This window comes from Dermacentor andersoni, chromosome 1, assembly GCF_023375885.2.
Source record: "Dermacentor andersoni chromosome 1, qqDerAnde1_hic_scaffold, whole genome shotgun sequence".
Classification (NCBI taxonomy): domain Eukaryota; kingdom Metazoa; phylum Arthropoda; class Arachnida; order Ixodida; family Ixodidae; genus Dermacentor; species Dermacentor andersoni.
In genome coordinates this window covers 147,166,179-147,186,938 of record NC_092814.1, presented here as the reverse complement: position 1 = coordinate 147,186,938, position 20,760 = coordinate 147,166,179, and the positions used below count along the sequence as shown (strand labels likewise).

Below are 20,760 nucleotides of genomic sequence, written 5' to 3'. Positions count from 1 at the left end.
AGGTGGTCAGAAAAAGACCTGAAGCCATACCAACGAGGTCTTGCATTGTTTCGAGAATTCTCTTTCATGTTCACGCAAGCTAAATACTGAAACACTTTACGATAAGATACCCCTTACACTACTGGCTGCACCCAACAGTTATGAGACTCCTTTTCCAAATCCAAATGCTTCACTGTTGAGGGTCAGGTCAGTTAATTTTCTGCACATATATGCTTGCTTTAAAGGGGCCCTGAAAAACTCTTTGAGCATGGTAAATAAATCACACTAGATGCGAGAGACTGCTTCTGTGAGCAACCGAGCTGAGTATTACTCAATTCCATGCAGCGGGGAACATACAATGCCTCTCTAAAGATTTTTTATGCTTTCCTACAGCTCATCCCCCAATCCCCCACCGTATTGTGTAACAAATGTAGGAACTAATGTTTTCGGTCCCTGGATGATTACCTACCGCTGATTGAGAGGTAGTATTGCCTGCAACAAGTGCTAGAAAGTGATCGTCACTTGCTTAGGCCTTCATGTAGTGCACACTGAGGCAATCAAATCAATGGACACTTCAAGCATTGTAAATGACTTCTGAAGGTTCCTATCAGAGCGAGGACCCGTCAAGGTAATATGCTCCTACTGTAAAACATACTTTATGGGAGCATGCAGTGAACTTCAAATTGAAGCAAATAGCATTGATCACACATAAAATGGGAATTGCAAGAAATGGTTGCAAATGGATATTCAATCCAAAGATTAAAGGAAGCATAAGTGACTATCTTAGCAAATCTCTACAGACTCCATAGCTACCTTAATTGTCCACAAGAAAAGCTGAAAAATACCAATCAAGAAAGGGGTTAGGCAAGGAGACACAATCGCTTCAATGCTATTCACTGCAAGCTGATATGAAGTATTCAAGCTATAAGACTAGCAAAGATTAGCAGTAAAGATCAACAGCGAATGTCTCGGCAACCTATGGTTTGCAGATGACATTTTCCTGTTCGGCAACACTAGAGACAACTTGCAACAAATGATTGAGCACCTTATCCAATGAAGTGTAAGAGAGTAGGGTAGAAGATTAATATGCAGAAGACAAAGATACTGTTCAATAGCCTGACAAGAGAACAACAACTCATGATTGACATTGAGCCTCTAGAATCTGTGCAAGAGTATGTTTATCTAGGTCAATTACTTAGAGGGGGCCCTGATCATGAGAAGCAAATTTACAGAAGAATAAAAATGAGTTGGAGAGCATATGGCAGGCATTACCATGGCATGACTGTCAGCTTACCACTATCCTTGAAAAGAATAGTGTACAATCATTACATTATATCCATACTAACACATGGGGTAGAAATTTGACTTGGAAGTTAACAAAGAAACTCGAAAAGTTAAGGATCGCACAATGATGGATGGAATTAAAAATGTTAGGCCTAACATTAATAGAAAAGAAAACAGCTGTGTGGATTAGAGAGCAAACAGGGGTAGCCAATATTTTAAAAAATTTAGCTGACCAGGCCATGAAATGCGTAGGGCAGATTATCGATGGTCTATTACAGTTATAGAATGGGCTCCAAGGGAAGGGATTCATAATCAAGGACGACAGGGAATGAGGTGGTGTGATGAAATTATAAAGATTGCAGGCATAAGATTGAATAAGCTGGACAAGACAGAGATATTTGAAGGTCGCTGGGAGAGATCTTAGTCCTGCAGTAGACATGAACAGGCTCATGATGATGATTCAATCCACCGTAAGCGTCACATATGGACAGTGCATAGAAGCAGATGATCAGCAGTGCACGTCCGATTTTCGACTCAATGCTCATGCAGTCATGCCATCATTGGCTTATGCGTGATAAGGACTCCGGCAATTTCGACCACCTGGGGTTTTTTTAACGTGCACGTACATCTAAGTACACGGGTGTTTTCGCATTTCGCCCCATCGAAATGCGGCCGCCGTGGTTGGGATTCGATCCCGTGACCTCGTGCTCAGAAGCCCAACACCATAGCCACTGAGCAACCACGGCGGGTAATTTGTGCATTTACAGTCAGCATTACTTACTGGTGGCATCCAGCAAACAGCTGACACCAGATGGGGAGTGTGCTGCATGCACTACACCAACACACAATCGGACTTTCTTTTAGGAAGGTAACAGGCCTTTTGCTTACTAATGTTTTTGTTACACTGGCCCTTAGAAGTGGGACAGCAACGTCTCTGTGAGGTATGAAGTTATGTTTTCCAGGCCTATAGAAAGACAGCGGGGTTGGAAGCCATGGGACTGAAAGCGTAGGACAGGCAGTCTTGCCTCGCCAGCCCTAGTGACACCATCACTTTCTTATAGGGTGAAAAACAATATTTTGGGTGTTTATTAACTTTCTTTGTAATCTATTGAGCGTAATTAAGGTAGCTTTAAATGCTCAGCAGCGTTCAACCATTACCTAGCTGAACAGTGGAGGCTTTGATCATGTCAAGTGCAATCCGTGAGGCCAGCTATCAGTAAACTACTTGCCTGTATTGCCTCTCAGCAGCATTTTCTTTCTTTGCACGCCGTCTTCTAGCTGGAGCTACTAAGTAGTCTTCCTCGAGGTTCTTAGGAGGGCGTACTCTACGCTTGCCAAGTGCTTCATTGCTGCCATCATCCAAATCCCCATCTAATACAAAAGAGAGAAAGAGAGAGAAAGTGACAGACAGAAACATTTACTTCCAACGTATCAAGGATGGCACAAAAGGATTAACAGTAAATCACACAAGAATGTCCTTTTCACTAGCTTCTTCCAACCCTGGATTCACAGCCAGCCATATACAGTATCTGTCCCAAAAGTTTGTACAGTTCGTTAAAAAAAATTCGTTTCACCAACTTTAAAGTACACCAATTGAGTCATGTTCAAAATACAGTCGAACACCTCTACAATGAAATGGCCTGTATAACGAAGGATTGATTATGTCCCAGTCAAATTCCTATCTTCTACATGTATATTGAACGCCTCCATAATGAAAACCACTACAACGAATTTGCCTGTACAATGAAGGAATTTAGCTGTCCCTGGTAGCTGATTTGTTACTTAATTATGAGCACCAAATCAAACAACCAAGGAGGCAGCACTAACAGATTGTACCAATGTGAGCGAGTGTTATAGTCCTGTTGCATGGCTCCAGCGATTGCTCAACTTGTATGCTGTTTGTTCTGACACACCAGAGAGTGCGACGTCTGACGAACATGTTGCAGCTGATGATGATATGATGTAACCGTAACTGATGACTGACAATGCCATCAAAGCCATCTATGGTGCAAAGGGCATGAATGTCAATGAAGGAAGCACTGATGAAGAGCAAGTAGACAGACCACGAATTCTGACAGCAAGAGATATGATAGCGATAGTCTCCATCTTTACCTTTCTTCGCTTCAGTGTTTTGCCGCAAAGCATGCCATGAACCTCTGTGCAATAAATAAGGTCAGCAGCAGTCGCACATTCAGTCAAATGACGTGTTCACACGCAAAAAAAGTAACTTATTTCACTAAGCCCCTCTTAAATTTATGTAAAATAGAGGCTTCCTTTTATCGAACATGCTTAACCTGCTTTAACAGTGCGTAATCTTCACAGGGTTCATGCTGGTGTATATGACCAAAATTCAAGGGTTTTCAAGGACTTTCAAAGGCCCTGTGTGTGGATTTTCAAGGACTACATTCTCTGTTAGAAATCTAAATAGACAGATGTTCAGGGGTAGACAGAGGCTCGAAATGATGAGAATTCGCTCAAAAAGGGGATTGTCACTGCAGCCCACGTTTTAACAAAGAAACTTGTCTTCAGACAAAGCTATGGCTCCAGCGATACTTCATTTTTTTTTTTTTACCATTATTCATCACTGTTTGTCAGAGTTACACGCATGACTACTTTCAGTGTGTTAGAGGATGCAAACATTTATTTGCTAAAGCAGATCAACCAAGCAACAGACACTCCCTCAGTCCTTAGGTGGCCTCATTTTGCTTCTCCTGAACTTTTACGTCAATGTCCAAGATCTCCTGCTGCTTGCTCTTGGCAGTCTTCCTTAGGCTGTTTAACTTCATTATGCAAGTCGGGTCACTGGTTGCCTCCGCTTTTTCTGCATATGAGTCTGCTGAAGCTGTCAATTCCGCAACAGCAGCTTCTAGTTTCTTTTTCTTCCTTCTGAGAGTTTCAATCTCTTCATCAATGCAGCGTTTCTTCCTCTGTTTCGCACCTTCACGCTCCTGCTTGTTCTGTGTTTCCAAAAAGGCACGGTATTGATTTCTCGCAGAAGCCACAGATGCCCTCAATTCCTTTGTGATTGGCACATTGAAAATGCCACCTGCTATGCGTACAGCATCACAGATAATGCGCTGTGAAATGTGAGACACTTCTTTCATGTTCTCTACTGAAACCTGCTGATTCACGCTGAATCCCCTCTCTACACTTGCTTGGCCATGACTAAGTGTAAGCAGCAGTTTTCCAACCCTCGAAAGCTCGGCATATGCTGAGCCAACCTTTAAAAGTTCATAGAAAAATTTGTCAAGTGCATGCGAGCTCCTTTCAAATAGCTGCAACTCTTGTTTGCGCTCCTGTAGCAGCTCAATTAACTGTGCAAGCACAGTATTCCTTGAATGCTCACGGATTCTCTCTGCTGAAATGAGTGCATCCAGAACTTTCTTTAAGCCTTCCAGACACTCATCCAGCTTCGATGACATCTGCCTCGGGTCTAGTGAAGAGAGGCCTCTCACAATGGGATATCGCAGGGGGCTCTTCTCCAGGATCTTTTTTGTGACACTTAGAAGAAACTCCTTGCACTGCATGCAAAATACAAATGCAGCTTTCACACTTGCTGTGTGGCTTTTAACAAGCTGCTTGGCTGTGTGACCAACATCTCTCTTCTTGAGTTGGTTGTTTAAATCTTCAAAGTCAATCTTTAGGAGGCCAGTGATTTCCACTGATGAACAGAGAACAGAAGACTTGAGAAACTTTGTTAGCAGTTTTTTGACAATATTCTCAAGGTCATTTGCCAAACAGAACATAACTGGCTTATCTGTTTGAAAGTGTGTCAAAAATGACTGGAAGGTCATCGCAATAGGAAGCGCAAACTTGAGGTTTGCTACCACTAGTGGGTCACAGTGAAAGTCACAAACATTCTGAAAAGAAGCACACTTGGGAAGGTTCATTTCCTTGCTTCTTGCCACTTCCACATACTCTTTGATGTCAGGCCAGAGAAGTAGAACCCGCTCTATCACTGGGACGTTCTCAATCCACCAATGTGCACAGAACTTGAGAGGAAACAGAGTTAGTCCGGTGACAGCTACAAAGTCTTCTCTCCAGACAGGTGCATCAAAAAACAGCCTGCTCATACTTGAGAGCAAAATGTCCAAGCTCCATTTGCTTGCTGCAAGACCTGCTTTGTAGGCATTATGCACAGTGTGCAAACTACAGCTGCCTAAGTCAAAGCACCTCACCTGATTGTTCTTCTGTAGGTGCTCCTGCAGGCCTTTGAATGCCTTGAGATCCACATTGGGTCAGTCCATTGACACTTGCACTATATTATGTAACGGAAGTGGTTCTAAGGCACCAAGTAGTTTTTCTTGCAGATCTTCAGCCCTGGCATGGCCCATAAACATAGATGTGAAGTAGCGTACGGTGACCGACTTCAAACCCATTGCAGATTACCTCCAAGATAGGGCGCGCATTCCCCCCACCCCTGCGTGAAAAGTTGGCGCACCCCATCCCCACCTTCCTCCCTCACTCCTGCGAGAAGACACCGCTGCGCCAAGCCACCATCCTCCTCGGCTCATTCTCGCATGCTTTCCCTTGCACCTACAGCAGATGGCGCGCGTCCGTTGTCTTATCACACTTGGACTTCATGCGGAACCTCACAGTGACAACATCAGCGAAAAATTCGCCTTGAGTGTCCATGTAAATGCAACAGAAAAAAAAGTGCACACATAAAATTCTGCCTTGTCAAACAGCAGGCCGGCTCACACTAGAGCTCGACCAGGTCCTTTAGAGTAGAGAGAATGATAAAGCGGCTCCACTACACCCTCTCCCACTTCTTTGAATACTCCTTGCATGAACTTTAGGGACAGACACTGCACTATCTTCTTGCCTAGATGAGTTGGAATAGCAGAAAAAAAAAAATTAACAGGAAGAACTTAGTCTTTGACATATTATCATTGACATGTTTTGGTAGATGGCATGTCAGCATGAGGACGATGGCAGCATGAGCAAGACAATATGAAAACAAGAGAATTTCGACAGTGTGATGACAATGGCAGGACAATGGCTGTGCACCTGCGCTTTCTTATCCACTTTACTTCATGAAGGCCAGATACTCCTTCGACTATATGCTTTAAAATCATGCAGATCCCATGCACTATGGGAGTCGGTCTCAGTGCACCTTTGGTGATCCGGCAAGATGAAACGGCGCAGCTTGACAAGCAACGTACAGCGGACATCAGCGACAAACGTGCTCGCAACTGTCACCCCAAGCAGTGGAGAAACACAACACAGCACCACCACCTACCACAGCATCTAAACCTTCAGACACCACAAAGCTCTAATACGACAACAAGTGTATCTCTAAGAGCTAGTTGGCATTCGAGACTCATCTGTACGAGAACATGCGCCCTCAGCAGCAACAGTCTGGTTGCCGATCACGAAAATGGCTGAAAGAGCCAAAGAAGGCTATTCAGCAATTTCTTTGGCACTGAACTCATTTACTGCGTCAGCAGCATGCTTTCAGACAGAATACTCTTCTCAAGGACTTCTCTGCAATGCACACATTGTCATCCTCATCTGCTACTACTGTGGTGGACGTTGTGGCCTCTGAAATATATGCAGACATTGCAAACACAGCACGCTCAGGATCTGTATGGTGCCCAAAGCCATGCACAGATTACCAACAGTGAGTGTTGCGAGATAGCCCAGTGGTTAGCACATTCGGCTCCCAAGTGCACATTGCTGTATAAGCACGAGTTCCAGTGAGAGTGGTGGGCAGCTTTATTTTAAGTGTGTAAGCTACCTTTACCGCATTCTGCCAATGTTCATAATGTGTTGCAACATCTTAGGTGTTATGTTTGTATATTGAATATCATACACTATTCTATTAACTGATCTGTGTGCTTTTACATACCGATGAGCCAGCGACAGTTCAATCTCAATACTATAATGATGTGTTCATACATTATTTCAATATAATGAAATATCACTGCCGCTGTGAAGGAATATCGAGACAATAAACGGAAACTTCCGCAGACGCAGATACTCAAATGGTTGAATTACGAGCAGCTGCTTGTGAATACACCTCTCAAATTGTGTGCCGCATGACCAAGAGGGTCCACTGAAGCAGAGCAGCGTCATGTGCTGCATAAAGTCCAAGTGCGGTAACATCCCATCCCTCGCGCTGTATGCTTTGGGTATGAGTGAAAGCATGCAAGGGTAAGAGAAGGATCGTGGCCTGATGGGCAGAGTCTCCCACAGGAGCAACAGGAAAGGGGGAGAGGGAAGCAAGATCGTAGTAACGCGATCAAGTATGCATGAAGGAGGGGAGGTGGGGGCAGGTCTGCACGTGTCTCCTTTTCTGCGCATGCGTCAGTGTAGATGAGCGCATACACAGCCCGCAAGCCCCATTTTAGTGGTAATCGGTTGCGTGTGCGAGTGGGCCTGCCCAGATGATGTGGCACCGTGTGCAGCATCTTCCCAGCCATTTTTGTACTGGAGGTTGCATAACCTCGTGTTTTGGAGACGCATTGAAACGAGAGGCAGACAAAGCGTTCACTCCCCACATCAGCCAGTTTTTATGATAGTGTCATCCTACTGTGATATCATCAACACGGCATGAAGCCGTATCTTTTTGTTGTCAAATCTCAAATTGAACAAAATGAATTCGTTTGCTCATTAAAATTTACCTTTTCCGATTGCCTGATTTAAAAAAAAAAAGAAAAGAAAGAAAGGTGCCGTTTTCCATGTTAGCAAAATTTATCGGCGATGGTATTTACATAAAAGGTCGAATTTCAATAGAACAAAATTTAGATATAACAAAACAAACTGCTGCTTTAGCCAACTTCGTTATATAGAGGTTTAACTGTATGTAGATGCAGGTATTTTGTTGTGATTCACTGTTTGATAAGGTAGAATACAGGTGTGGTCACTGGCACTACCATGTGGGTCAAAACGTTACGCTACATAAGCCAGTTTGCTGGGGCTTCGAGTAATGTAATGCAATGACATTGGTCAGCGAAGTTATCTTTTTCTTCACTCTATGAAAGGGTGAATCTGAGGATGTGGCTTGACAATGGTACAATAATGATGATGGCCGCCGCCATTGTGAATTAGTCATCCTCATCAGTGTAATAGAAAGGATGGATGGACTGATGGTGAAGAAGAACCAAGTTTTAATCTTTTAACTCATGCCACAGTAAAAGCATAATTTGCTGCTAATGTTCACAGCTTGGGAGAGCACAAGACAAAAAGAATGTGAATAACAGCTGTGTGAACTGAGCTCATTACTCTCTTACTAGACAAGAGCATCCAAACAAGACAGAAGTTCAAAGGAAGATAGAGGCTTCAAGTTGAACTCTTGTATTTTGCATGACAAAGCCACAATCTGATCATGAGGCATACCGTAGAAGGGAACTCCAGTTTAATTTTGACCACATAGGGTTGCAAACTCTTTCTCTTGAGGGGACCCCCCTTCCCGGCACAGTCAGGATCACACGCAAAAAATCTTTTATGAGGGCGAGTCAGAAAGTCTTTGCCCCTATACTTTTTTTTTTTTTTAGCCAAATCACGGCTGTAAATGCGAAGTCAGCATATCCATTCCCAGCGGTGGACCTTTCTTGGACTGATCACAGCACAGCACTGCTGTCAGTTGTTGAAGATTGTAGTTGTGCTTCAGACGTCCACTGCGTATGAGCAACGAAGTGTGATTCGTTTTCTAAGGAGCAAGGAATGAATGCCCATCGAAATGGACAGGAAAATGCACTCCACAAATAGGGAAAGGTGTCTTGCTTTGACAAGTGTGAGGTGGTGGTGTTGTGAGTTCACAAAAGGTCGTGAAGACTTGCATGACAATGAGCGTTCGGGGAGGCTGCGTGCATTGTTGGCTGACAAAGGGGCATCTCAAATTTAGTGTGGCGATGGGACATGTGTCTGAACCGGTGTGGGGACTATGTGGAAAAATAGTGTAAGGTACGTATAATAGTACATATATTTGTAATTACCTGTATGCATCTTATTTTGTCTAATAAAAAATAGGGGCAAAGACTTTCTGACTCGTCCTCATATGTAACACTCACTGCCTGCAATGGCATCGAATATAGTCGTGACTTTGGTAAATCACCCAATGTGGAACGTGTAATGCCCCCACTGATCATGCGCCGTGCAGCAAAAGAAGAACAAGAAGAAGAAAAAAAAGGTGGCGGGGCTCGTGACGTAAACGTGACATGGTCCCTCAGTTTCGGAATGGGAGAAGGTAGGGAAGAAATGATGCTTGCAGACACTAGTCAAGGCAAAGAGGGTGTCTTTGTTAGCAGTGAGTCTTGCCTCCTGGCAGCAAGGCAACAGATCCTAATTACTTTTATCTCCTTTAATAATGAACAAACCTGAAAACTCTTTCGGTAAAATCCTTCATAGGTGGCGCCTTGCAACTTCCAAAATATACAAAACAACATATCTAATGGGATCTGGTGAGGGGCCCTTTAACGTGTACATAAATCAAAGTGCACAAGCATTTTGAGGAATGAAGTGATCAACAGCGTTGAACAAGGAATATCACTGGGACCAATATTTCTACAAGCAGACTTGTTTTCATCAGGCATGTCAAACTGCACAGTTAATGACACTCATTCTTCACGCGTTTAACAAAATGGACTTGTTGGCATGTAGGCATACTGATGATTTTTCCGAGCAGTAGCTTGTAAAGTGCAAGAATTCAACCGCCGTGCTGCTCAATCTTCCACCGTTTTCTTTTTCTTGGCTGATTCCACAGTCATAAATTTTCACAACAATAGTTTGTGCTGCTAATTTGGTAGTACAGATATTTCTTCAACTGTACACAGCATTCGTGCCTTGAAACTTACCATCAACAGACTGCAATGCACCTTCGATCACATCAGAGCCAGTAGTAGCTGTGCAGGATGTGCCGGATGCACTGCTGGATAGTTCAGGCATAACTCGTGGCCGGCCTCGCTTGCGGCCAGTTGCAGTCTTCTTTGACTCTACACCACACTCGGCAGCAACTTTCAAGTCATGTACCTGCAAAGGGCACTTTAAAGTCACAACCACATTCAAGCAGAAATTTCCAGACACCAGAAAGCAGGCACCTTGAGAAGCGAGGAAAATTACAATCAGTTGGTTACTTCCTAGGATGCACTAGTTTTGGCTTCTGAAACATTAAATGCCAAGTTATACAGCTGTGGAGCAACAATTACAGATTACAGCATTACTGGGGAATTTTAAGAGGGCAGCTCTTAGGTGCCCTTTCCTGGGTTGGGCGTCGGCGTTTCTCGGCGTAACCGGGCAAATGAGCTCATGCCACCGTTCACACATTCGTTGTCGTCTTCCACAGCTGGCTCCGATGCCACTCGTCATGCCAGCGTTCCCATATGGTCCCTCCCTCTGCGAAAGCACTGATGGCACTGGCCCACTGCCAGTCGAGATTTCGGTCTCTAATTCCCTGCCTCAATACATTGCAAAATGAAAAAAAAAAAAAAAAAAAAAAACGTATATAGCTGCGGTCAAATTTCGCATTAGGTAGTATTGTAATCGTCAGCCATTTTTTAACCAAAATATTTAAAAAGCCCACCAATGCATTTTCAAATGCCAGGGAGCCTCAAAAGAAATGCGCTCATGACCAGAGGAATCTAAACATAAGATAACCTCTTTGATAAAACCGGATGAAGTTGTTTTCCAGCAACGGTTGCTGATCAACATTTGGAAAATGTGGTACTCCACTAGTCATGAAGGTTTACATAGTTATACAGGTAGTGACAAAGAGTGTCATTATCAGACAGGTATGTATTTGAAACTGTACTTTTTGATATTCTTATTCACAAGATATACATAGTAAAACATTGTTAACAGGTACTTGCGTAAAGGAATGCTAACACAAAATTTTGAGCACGAAATGTTTGTGTTGTTTGATATGCAAGTATACATAGGTATCTCTTGCCAAGTATTCCTTACAAGAGCTGCTGAAAACAATTTTAATGTAGGGTTCAAGACTGCGAGGGTAGTATTGACCTTTCTCACGGAGCAGTTTGTTCTAGAGAAACGAGATGGCGCTTTCGGTGGCGCACTGCACGTAGCCTCAAATGTCACTCAAACAATACATGGACATTCTGTAAAGAGATTGTCTACTTAATTTCTAGAAGCCCCAGGATCAACACTCTGTTGGAGATAGCAAAAGTGATTAATAAAAATGATTATTTAGATAATTACTCAATTATTCAGGTAATACGAGTAATGCAAACAACAGCACACTTATAGTTAATGATTAATTAACCAAATAGACAAGTAAATAACAACTTACTAATTAATTAACTTTAAATCAACAATTAATTGGTAATTAATTAATTAATAAACTTCACTTGCATGCACTATTTCAAAGTTGGATAATCACATGTAATCCAATACTTTATATTGCAATCAGATCTTTATATTGTGGCAACAACCGCTGTGTTTAATTCAAACTGGAACACCTCAGGGAGAAGCAAGCTTTTATTTTAAACGAATGCGTCGCTTGAACTACATAAACTACAAAACAACACTAACAACACAAAGTTCGACGCATACGCTAGCGGCGCACAACTAGCACAACGGACAACAGCAAGAATGAGCGACGGGAGACCCTACACAACGGTTGCTGGCGGTGGCGGCACTGCTGTCGCATGGACTGGCATCCAAGTGCCGGACTTTTCCACACTTTCGGCCTCATGGCAATACATGGCCCGTGCCACCCCTGAACACACTACCCCCTTCTAGTACACTGTAGCATAGCAATGCCAGTCACAAGGGGTGCTGTATGGAAGTGGTGTGATCCAAGCCTACCCCAACACGTCACGTCCACTGTGCCATTTGTGCTGTAAGAGTTGGAGGACAATCCCACGGCTGGCAACCAGTTGTACGGGTTGTAGTCGGGCATGAAACATGTGGTAGCTGGCCCATGCCGTCGCCCAACTCACCCACGCTTGGGACGTAGTTGTAGGGAGCAACTTGGTCTCATCGAGAACGAGGACTACGGCATTTATTTACAATATTTACATTAAGACAGAAGATACATTTCATCAGTCTAGTATGACTCCCAAATGGAGCACGAAAAAAGAAGCACCAAGCACACAGCACAAAGCACGTCGAGCACACCAAGCAGTCGAAAACGGCTGCTTAAAAATAAAAACCCTCTGTGCTCACAAGATTCCTAGGTGAGGGAAAACTGCCGTCCAACCTTCGTCCAATCGGACCGTCCAAAGTCGTCGTAATCATAGTAGACCCGCCTTTGAGAGGGAGGGTTCACACACTCACTTCCGCACTTTGGTTTCACTGAACACACCGAGTTGAGAGGGTCCTAGTACACATGGGTTGTCATGCTTGATCCCAGCTGGCATCTCTTGATTCCAGTTAGCCGCCACGTCTGTCAATCGACTGTGACGATTTCTAGGACCCGTGAAAAAGCACCACAAAACACCTTTTCCAGGAGTTCTCTTGCTCCAAGTAGACCATGAAGGCGACAGCAAATCAACTAACAATACTCAGTCTGTCGAACGTGGCTAGACTTGCCGGCGCCGTTGGCTGTCCACAGGAGGCGCATTGTTGGCTTTCCAAAGCGACTCGTCGCAGCGGGCCGGGAAGGGTTTGAAGGTCGCTACCCCCGCAGGTCGATTGAAACAGCTGCAGCGGGCTGGGAAAGGTTTGCAGGTCAGTACCTCTGCAGGCCGATCGTAACAGTGCTTTCCTGTTTCCCGAGATCTGTCCTGCCTTGGCAACTTCAAGAAATACAAGCAAATGTACTTTGCCCCACTGTGTGGTTACTATGTGCTTGGAGGAAATATCAAAATATAGAAGGCAACGGAACAAGCAAGACAGGGGGCTTCTTCGGTTTTCCACTTCTGGCTACCCGCGGGCTGCCAGAGCCAGCCAGGGCGTCTTCGTTTTTCTCGGGTTGCTCCGCCCACCGCGCGACGCACTTCTGCCGGGCGTTCATTTTGCTCGGGCTGGACGGTTCTGGCTACCCGCGGGCTGCCAGAACCTGCCAGGACGATTTTGGTCTGGCTGCTCTCTGGAAGTTCTCTGGCTAGCAGACGACTAAAAGAGGCAATGGGCGCTCACCGCCATCTTTGCGGGGACTTCACGGATTGCAACGCAGGCGCTTGAGGACTTAAATTTACCTTGCTCAGCCAACTGTTTACGGTCATCTTCGGATTTCCTTGCTTCTAGCGTTATCTTTTTAGGTGCTAACATTCCGTTCCGCATTGCGAAGTGGTGTGATCGAGCCGTGGTGAACCGTTTGAATCTTTTGTGTGTGTATGTGTGTGCGTCCCCTGATGGCTTCTTCGCGGCGATCAGCTGGCGCGCCACGCATTCATGCGTGCATGTTATCTGCATCGTGTTCCACGCAAATTGTAGACGCTCATTCACACATGGCGGTACATTTTGGATTCGTCTTTCTCTGGTGCATTCCTTTTCACATATTTCGCGTATGTATATATCTCTTCTTTCTGCAGTTAGCGAAGGCTTAATTTGCAGCTAGCCCATGTTTGCTCTGTCTCTCCGCGTATTCTTAGGTGGCAGCTCGAAACCGATATGTGTTCGAACTGCAGGCCGTTGATCTAAGAATACCCTGATTGCACTCGGTACATTAGACACACGTAAATTGGCGTATTGCTCTCATGATCACGACCAATGTTGTTTTTCGTGTGAAACGTTTCACTGGTCACAGGCGGCGTGCATTTTCATGTGCCAGCCGCGTCCCCAGCTCCTTAGGGTCAAAATGAGAAGCACCATCAGCCACAACAAGCTTTCTGAAATCGAAGCCCAAGCACGTCGGCATGAAATTTTATGCGTATGAGACGTACCCGATAACCTGCTTTTTCATGTCTTGTGATGACACAACGCCAACTCGTTAATCGGCGATGTGATCGCTGCGAGCAGGGATCTTCGAGCTATCGCTTTCAAGTATACAATCACTTAAGCGCTATTTCGCGTCTTGTCATCTGCCACGTCGTAGGCCATCTGTTGCGCTGTGCAAGGTGAGGTTGGCCCAGTGCGCGTACTGCGCCGAGCCTGCGTGAAATCGTGCGAAAGTGGTCGTATCCCTGAATGCAACTATATATTTTCAAGTTGGCAACGCATAAATGGGCCGACTACGCCGAGCGCGCGCCAGCCTCGGCAGGCACTGCCATGCTGGTAGCATGTTTACATTTAGCCAGCTGTACCGGCGTTCGATTCTGCAAACTTCGGGCAAGTTCGGGTTGTCTTGGGATCCCAGTCCACGTGACTTCCTATCAGAACCGGAACTAGCTGGCTTTCATCTGGCTGCCAGCGGGCGGCCAGAACTCCGAAAATCGAAGAAGCCCAGGATCTGATCAGTGGCCAATTGCAATGATGCCTACTGCTCATGTCAAAAACCAGGTCACTTTTTAGTGCCCTAGGCGAGTTTCATCACTGCTAAGTGCGATGATCTCGCAAAATCAAATTGCACTCTGAATTCACCAGTAAGTCAGCAAGAGAGCACACTAAGGTGAGCAAACTCATAATGAAGTCTTCACTGACTGGGAACATAAATCAAGATGAGTCTGCATCGAAACATAAAAACTCTTTTCAAGAAAATCAGCAGCAAACTGGGCAACCTGCACCTTCACAATGTGCACTTTAAAAAGGAGAGAAAAAAAGGACACATTATAGGAAGTAGGGCAATATACACCTCAACCATGTGTTCCTTGCATTCATCCAGGGAGCCAAAGCCATGACTGCACTGTCCACAGATGAAAATGTGTCGCTCTTGGGCTGGCACTGGTTGACCATCCTCACCCCTTGGGAGCAGGCTGCTGCCACTTGGCAGCACTTCATTGCTGCCAGTGGACACCATACTGGCCAGTGCACTCTCCAGCACTAAGGAAGCATCCATAGGAGCACGACTGGGTACAGTGTCAGTAGCCAGCTTTGATGTAGTTTCACTGACTTGCGTGTTGGCTGGTGTGCCGGTGGGAGGCTGAGGAGGCTCCTCTGGACCAGTCACTGCAGGCTGCGTAGCACCAGTGTCAACTGCAGCAGACAAACAGGCATATGGTGCAAGTCAACTGAAGCAACAGAAACTACTTTTATACATTTTATCTGTGTGCGCACATTTCATATGTTGCCTTTCAATAAGCAGAGGAGTGCATAATTATTATACATCACAAGCTGCTAGCCTCAGCCACTTGCTCACCCTGTACACTTTGTAATGAGGGGTGAACCAAAAGGTTACTAAAAACAGGCTGCCCGGCCTTGACGGAGAATAGTACTCTGGTTCTGCACTAGATGAGGCATCTAGGATCAGTAATGAGCTATACAGAAGTTCTTGTTGGTGAGCTAAATGACCTTTCAATGAATTTTTCCAGCTTGTTGTGGGACACGTGTGGCTTAACATGCAATGCATAATTAAGCTCAAAAAATGGGTATCATGGCTTCTTCATGAGAGCCCTATCACAGGTGAGTGTGGAGAAGAACAACAGCCAATTTCAACAAAATTGTTCCCCCCCCCCCCCCCCCCCCCCCCAAAAAAAAACCTTTACTTTTTCGCACTGAATGTGCCTAGCAGCGACAGACCTCCATATACGTCTAAGTTTTTTGAAGCCCTTCATCGTCGCATTGTACTTTTTCACCTGGTTTTCACAGCATGACGAGCTAACACCCCTAACTATAGTGGTTCTCTGCACCAATGGCTGAAGAGTTTGCTGTGGCAGCAAAAAGTCTAGGCCACACATAAGTTAGTAGTGAGCAAGCTGAAAGGTTGGTGCCGCAAGTAGAAAGAAAATCCGCTTGGAAAACGTTAATGAGCAAGGCTTTATGGACCCTTTAAGGCTACAGGAAATGGGAAATTTTTTTTTCTTGCATTGAAGTAATCCACTCAAAGCCACTTATACCAATCCCAGATATAACAAAGTATTGTCAATAACGACCACATTTCACTGCATTTATTTTTTCTGACCCTGCCTATTGAAACTGCATCCATATATAAGGAACACTTTCAAAAGCACTGTACTCTTAAAACGAACACGTTAAACCTGCCTGCGTTAAAAGGAGGGCACATGTGAAGTTCCGAAGTAAAGAAGCGCGACTGAACTGGGCACATGGCAGCGTGCCCCTCAGCTGCTCCAGTCTAACTGTGATGACAATGCGAGCAGCGCACACAGATTTTAGATGATGCGAGGAAAGTCACTCGCTTTCACCCATTCTAGGGTAACCATACTTTCAAGGCATGTTTCCAGATTGCTTCAGGGCAAGGCAGTACAGCGTACGGCAGCAGCAGCCTCCAAGATAGCATTGGTGCGCACGCTGGTGCTATTTTGGAGGCCACGGCAGTGGCAAACTTTACGTAGTTCTTCGTGTGATAGCACGTGCAATCTTTGAAGCCAGGATGATGGCACTCTCGTTTCTACGCAGTTCTCCATGTGGCATTGTGTGCATTATGCGTCTATTTGGACAATTTCAATTAACGGCCACTCAAGTAAGGCTCAAGAGTTGCTATCTTATCGTTGCTGTCGATGTTCATGTGGCCTGAGTTGGCGTGAATACGATACGATTGCTGCTGCCCCACTAAGTTGCCGATTTAGCGGTTACTATGCCATTGTCGGATCACAGTTCGTCGATGCTACGTTTACATTGTTGCTAATAATGGTTTGCAATGGTACTCTCTTTTCAACTTCATACTTTTTTGGCCGAGACAAGATGTAAAACTTAACTTCCCGACTCTTGGTACATGTATGGCTGCTACTGCAGCCCTAATGGTGAGACCTTTGCAAAATGCCAGCATGCGACAGTTGTTTCCACTTCCAGCCAACTAGAACGCCTAGCTATTGTACGCAGAATTCACTTGTGTCTCCTTGATAGCGAAATATATCACAAGCTTTTGAAGAAAATATGGCAGCAGCTGCGCTTATAGTTTCGAAATGACAGGTTATTGGAACCGGCTGGGTGCTGTTTTAAAAGAGCTACAATGCCACATTTTACAGTGAAGCTGTATATGGCTAGGGTTCCGTGTATTTTTGTTTTCCATGAACAGAAAATATCATCATCAATGGCTCATACCCCTGTAAGCATTCATGGTCCCGTAAGCAAGCAAAAAATGTAATGGCTCATAGCCCTCAAGGCAGAGGCTACAAGCATTCAGCAAAGTGAATCGAACAGTGCTTGAATTCTTCCTAATCACGCATACAACATACAGAACAGCGTCAACATCATCAATGTCATCATCAATGGCTCACAGCATCGTGAGCAATGGCTCATACTCCCATAAGCAAGCAAAACGGACGGACGGAAAAAGCTTTAATGGGAAAACGTCCTGCGAGGTTGCCAGCCCGGACTCGGGACACCCGGGCATTATGTGTAGTGAGGCATAGCCTTTCCACCGCTGCCCGGGCCCACTGGATGGCTCATAGTTGGTCGTCTAGTTCCGAGCTAGTCAGAGTGCTTAGCCATCGCTCCTTGAGAAGGTCCAGTTCTATGTTGTCCTTTACATATACTGACCTGATCTCTGTGCATTTCCATAAGATGTGTGCCGCGTGTTTCTGCTTGCAGAGCTTGCAGCTCGCATCTGGGTATTGTGTTGAATTTACTCTGTTTAAGTGTACTGGGTTTCGGAACGTTCTGGTCTGCAACCTTCTCCAATCTGTTTCTTGAGACCTGAATCATACATGTGTTGCAATAGCACTTGCTGTCCACATTACTGGTATTTCCTGGAACATACGTAATGACACAACATTAACCACACGGTCAGCATGGTTTAACCATGCTTTAGCATATATCTCTTTCTCCAGCATCACCAAAACATTTGTTATAAATGTCTACAACACGGTCAAAGCTGTAGTATACCCTTTGTGTTGGGGACACTGCAATATTTGTTTGAGACATGGAACATGAGTCCCGCTTGAAGCATTCATCGCCTGCAGTTGGCTTCCCCACACGCTTGCGTCTGTTTTAATATGCTTTAAATGTCTCTTCATAAGGAAAACAATGAAGCTTTGTGATCGTTAGGCTAGCGTTTCTCACCTCGTGCACCTTTCCCGAAATATACAAGAAAAATTACAGTCTAGTCTTTTGAATCCTCCCAGCACACCTAGCTCATCTTGCATTGAACACCAAATTACGGTCGCTATACCATGCAAGGTGCTTGCCTAATAGGTGTTTCAAGACATTCGTGCCAAGAGAAAGCTTTGATTGGAACCGCTTGCTCGCCTATAGCGCCTCCACTACTAAACCATGCATGTTTAAATCAGCCTAGTGAAATTGAGATGAAACCAGTAAAAAAAAAAATTATTGTTGTTGGCACGAATGGAATTCACTTGAGGACAAGAAAGTGCAACTCGACATTCAAGATAAGCACGAAAATGCGACAGCGTGCCGTAGTTCATTCAGGTGTTTGATCAATTCAGCTAAAAAAATTATTTAAATGACTGTCTATGCTCTGATTTCGTGGTCAGTCATCGAGGCGACAATCACAGGCTCTAGAAATTAGCAGCGTGGGTGATACTTCGTGATGAAGGTGCACAGAGACCAAGCGCAACTGGCCCCGCAAACGGAGAATTGTGCGCCGGAATCGTCATCTGTTGAACCGGAAGTGCCGAGCAGCCCACGCATCCCATGAGCCTTTACGTGTTTACACCTTGCCTATTTAACAAGGCAGCCCTCAAGATTGGGTAGCGTGTATGGGGGAAAGAGTTAGGAGAGAGCATTACATCACGCAGCCAGCCTTGGCAAGTGAACGCTCTGTGAAGCCAATGTGGCGACCCAACACGCGACCTCTTGCATCGATATCACGGAGCAGGAATTGATGTTTGCAGCGACGTTTGGCTCCCAGTAACTATGCCAGTAGTTTTTATTCAGTGCGCACTTGTTCGACTGCCCTGCCATGGCTCTGCCTGCAGAGCGGGAACACTAAAATCAACCGCGCGCTTTGATGTGCAGTCACGTGTTGGGCGGACAGGTTTTGGCTTCAATCACGTTGTGCGATGCTCCCTCCTATCTATTTACTTCCTCCATGGTAGCATGGCTCGGAATAAGCAATTCAGTCCAGAAAATCGGTCACAAAAATGCATTAGCTCCGTGGGAACCCTGACAGTACATTTATGAAGTCCGGAACGTCCACCAAGTACGAATTTTTGGAGTGTGAAAAATCTGTCGGCGACTGTATAGAAAACAGTCTTCAGGACCTCAATATAATGAAGTATGTTTATACATGATCTCAATATAATGAAATTTCACTGCCGCTGTGAAGGAATACAGAGACAACTAACGGAACCTTTTGTGGAAGCAGATGGTCAAATGGTTGAATTACAAGTGGCTGCTTGCAAACACACCTCTCAAATCACGCTCCATGCTGACAAGAGTGACTGTGAAAGCGGGGCAGCGTTACATTCTGGGGTATTACGTACCAAAACCATGATATGATTATGAGGCACGTAGTACGTAGTGAGGGACTCTGGATTATTTTTTACTGCCTGGGGTTCTTTAATGTGCACCTGATACACAGTTCGCAGGTGTTTTTGCAATTCACTCCCATCGAAATGCCGCCACTATGACCAGGATTGGATACTGCCCCACAAGCTGTATTGAGCTTTGAGTGTCAGTGAAAGAGTGCAAGGATGAGCTGTGAAGGATGGTAGCTTGATGAGCGCTGTCTTCCTGCGCAAGCAAGAGGAAAAGCGAGAGGGGAGCTCGCTCGCAGCGACGCGACCACGTGCACTCAATGGGGGGGGGGAGGCAGGCTCCTGCGGGTTTCTTTTTCTAACACAGCTGTGGCTTTCAGTGTAGCTGAGCGCATATGCCCGCTTACTGTCCGTTGCCTACGAAGTATTTACTGAGGTAATCCCAAATAGAGCCAGGACCACCTTAGACTTCTGTCAACTAAATGACCAGGCAGGATTCCGTAAAGGCTACTCAACAATAGACCATATTCACACTATCAATCAGGTGATAGAGAAATGTTCAGAATATAACCAACCCTTATATATAGCCTTCATTGATCACGAGAAAGCGTTTGATTCAGTCGAAACCTCAGCAGTCATGGAGGCATTGCACACTCAGGGTGTAGACGAACCGTATGTAAAAATACTGAAAGATATCTATAGCGGCTCCACAGCCACCGTAGTCCTCCATAAAGAAAGCAACAAAATCCCAATAAAAAAAGGCGTCAGGCAGGGAGATACGATCTCTCCAATGCTATTCACAGCGTGTTTACAGGAGGTATTCAGAGACCTGGATTGGGAAGAATTGGGGATAAGAGTTAATGGAGAATACCTTAGTAACTTGCGATTCGCTGATGATATTGCCTTGCTTGGTAACTCAGGGGACCAATTGCAATGCATGCTCACTGACCTGGAGAGGCAAAGCATAAGGGTGGGTCTAAAAATTGACCTGCAGAAAACTAAAGTAATGTTTAACAGTCTTGGAATAGAACAGCAGTTTACGATAGGTAGCGAGGCACTGGAAGTGGTAAGAGAATACATCTACTTAGGCCAGGTAGTGACCGCGGATCCGGATCATGAGACTGAAATAATCAGAAGAATAAGAATGGGCTGGGGTGCA

General features: G+C 45.0%; 1 protein-coding gene and 1 pseudogene across 4 annotated transcripts in view; both read right to left on the bottom strand.

Annotated features, from left to right (window-relative positions):
• Positions 1 to 20,760, bottom strand: part of LOC126544833 (uncharacterized) — a 133,099-nt gene that overhangs the window by 47,437 nt on the left and 64,902 nt on the right. For all 4 annotated transcript variants that reach the window (XM_050192327.3, XM_055062143.2, XM_055062142.2 and 1 more), the window contains 3 exons: positions 14,900 to 15,240; positions 10,062 to 10,236; positions 2,493 to 2,634 (listed from right to left, as the gene is read on the bottom strand). In XM_050192327.3, coding sequence (XP_050048284.1) covers positions 2,493 to 2,634; positions 10,062 to 10,236; positions 14,900 to 15,240 — 658 coding nt within the window. The remainder of the gene's footprint in view (positions 1 to 2,492; positions 2,635 to 10,061; positions 10,237 to 14,899; positions 15,241 to 20,760) is intronic.
• Positions 3,094 to 5,642, bottom strand: LOC140215451 (uncharacterized; annotated as a pseudogene).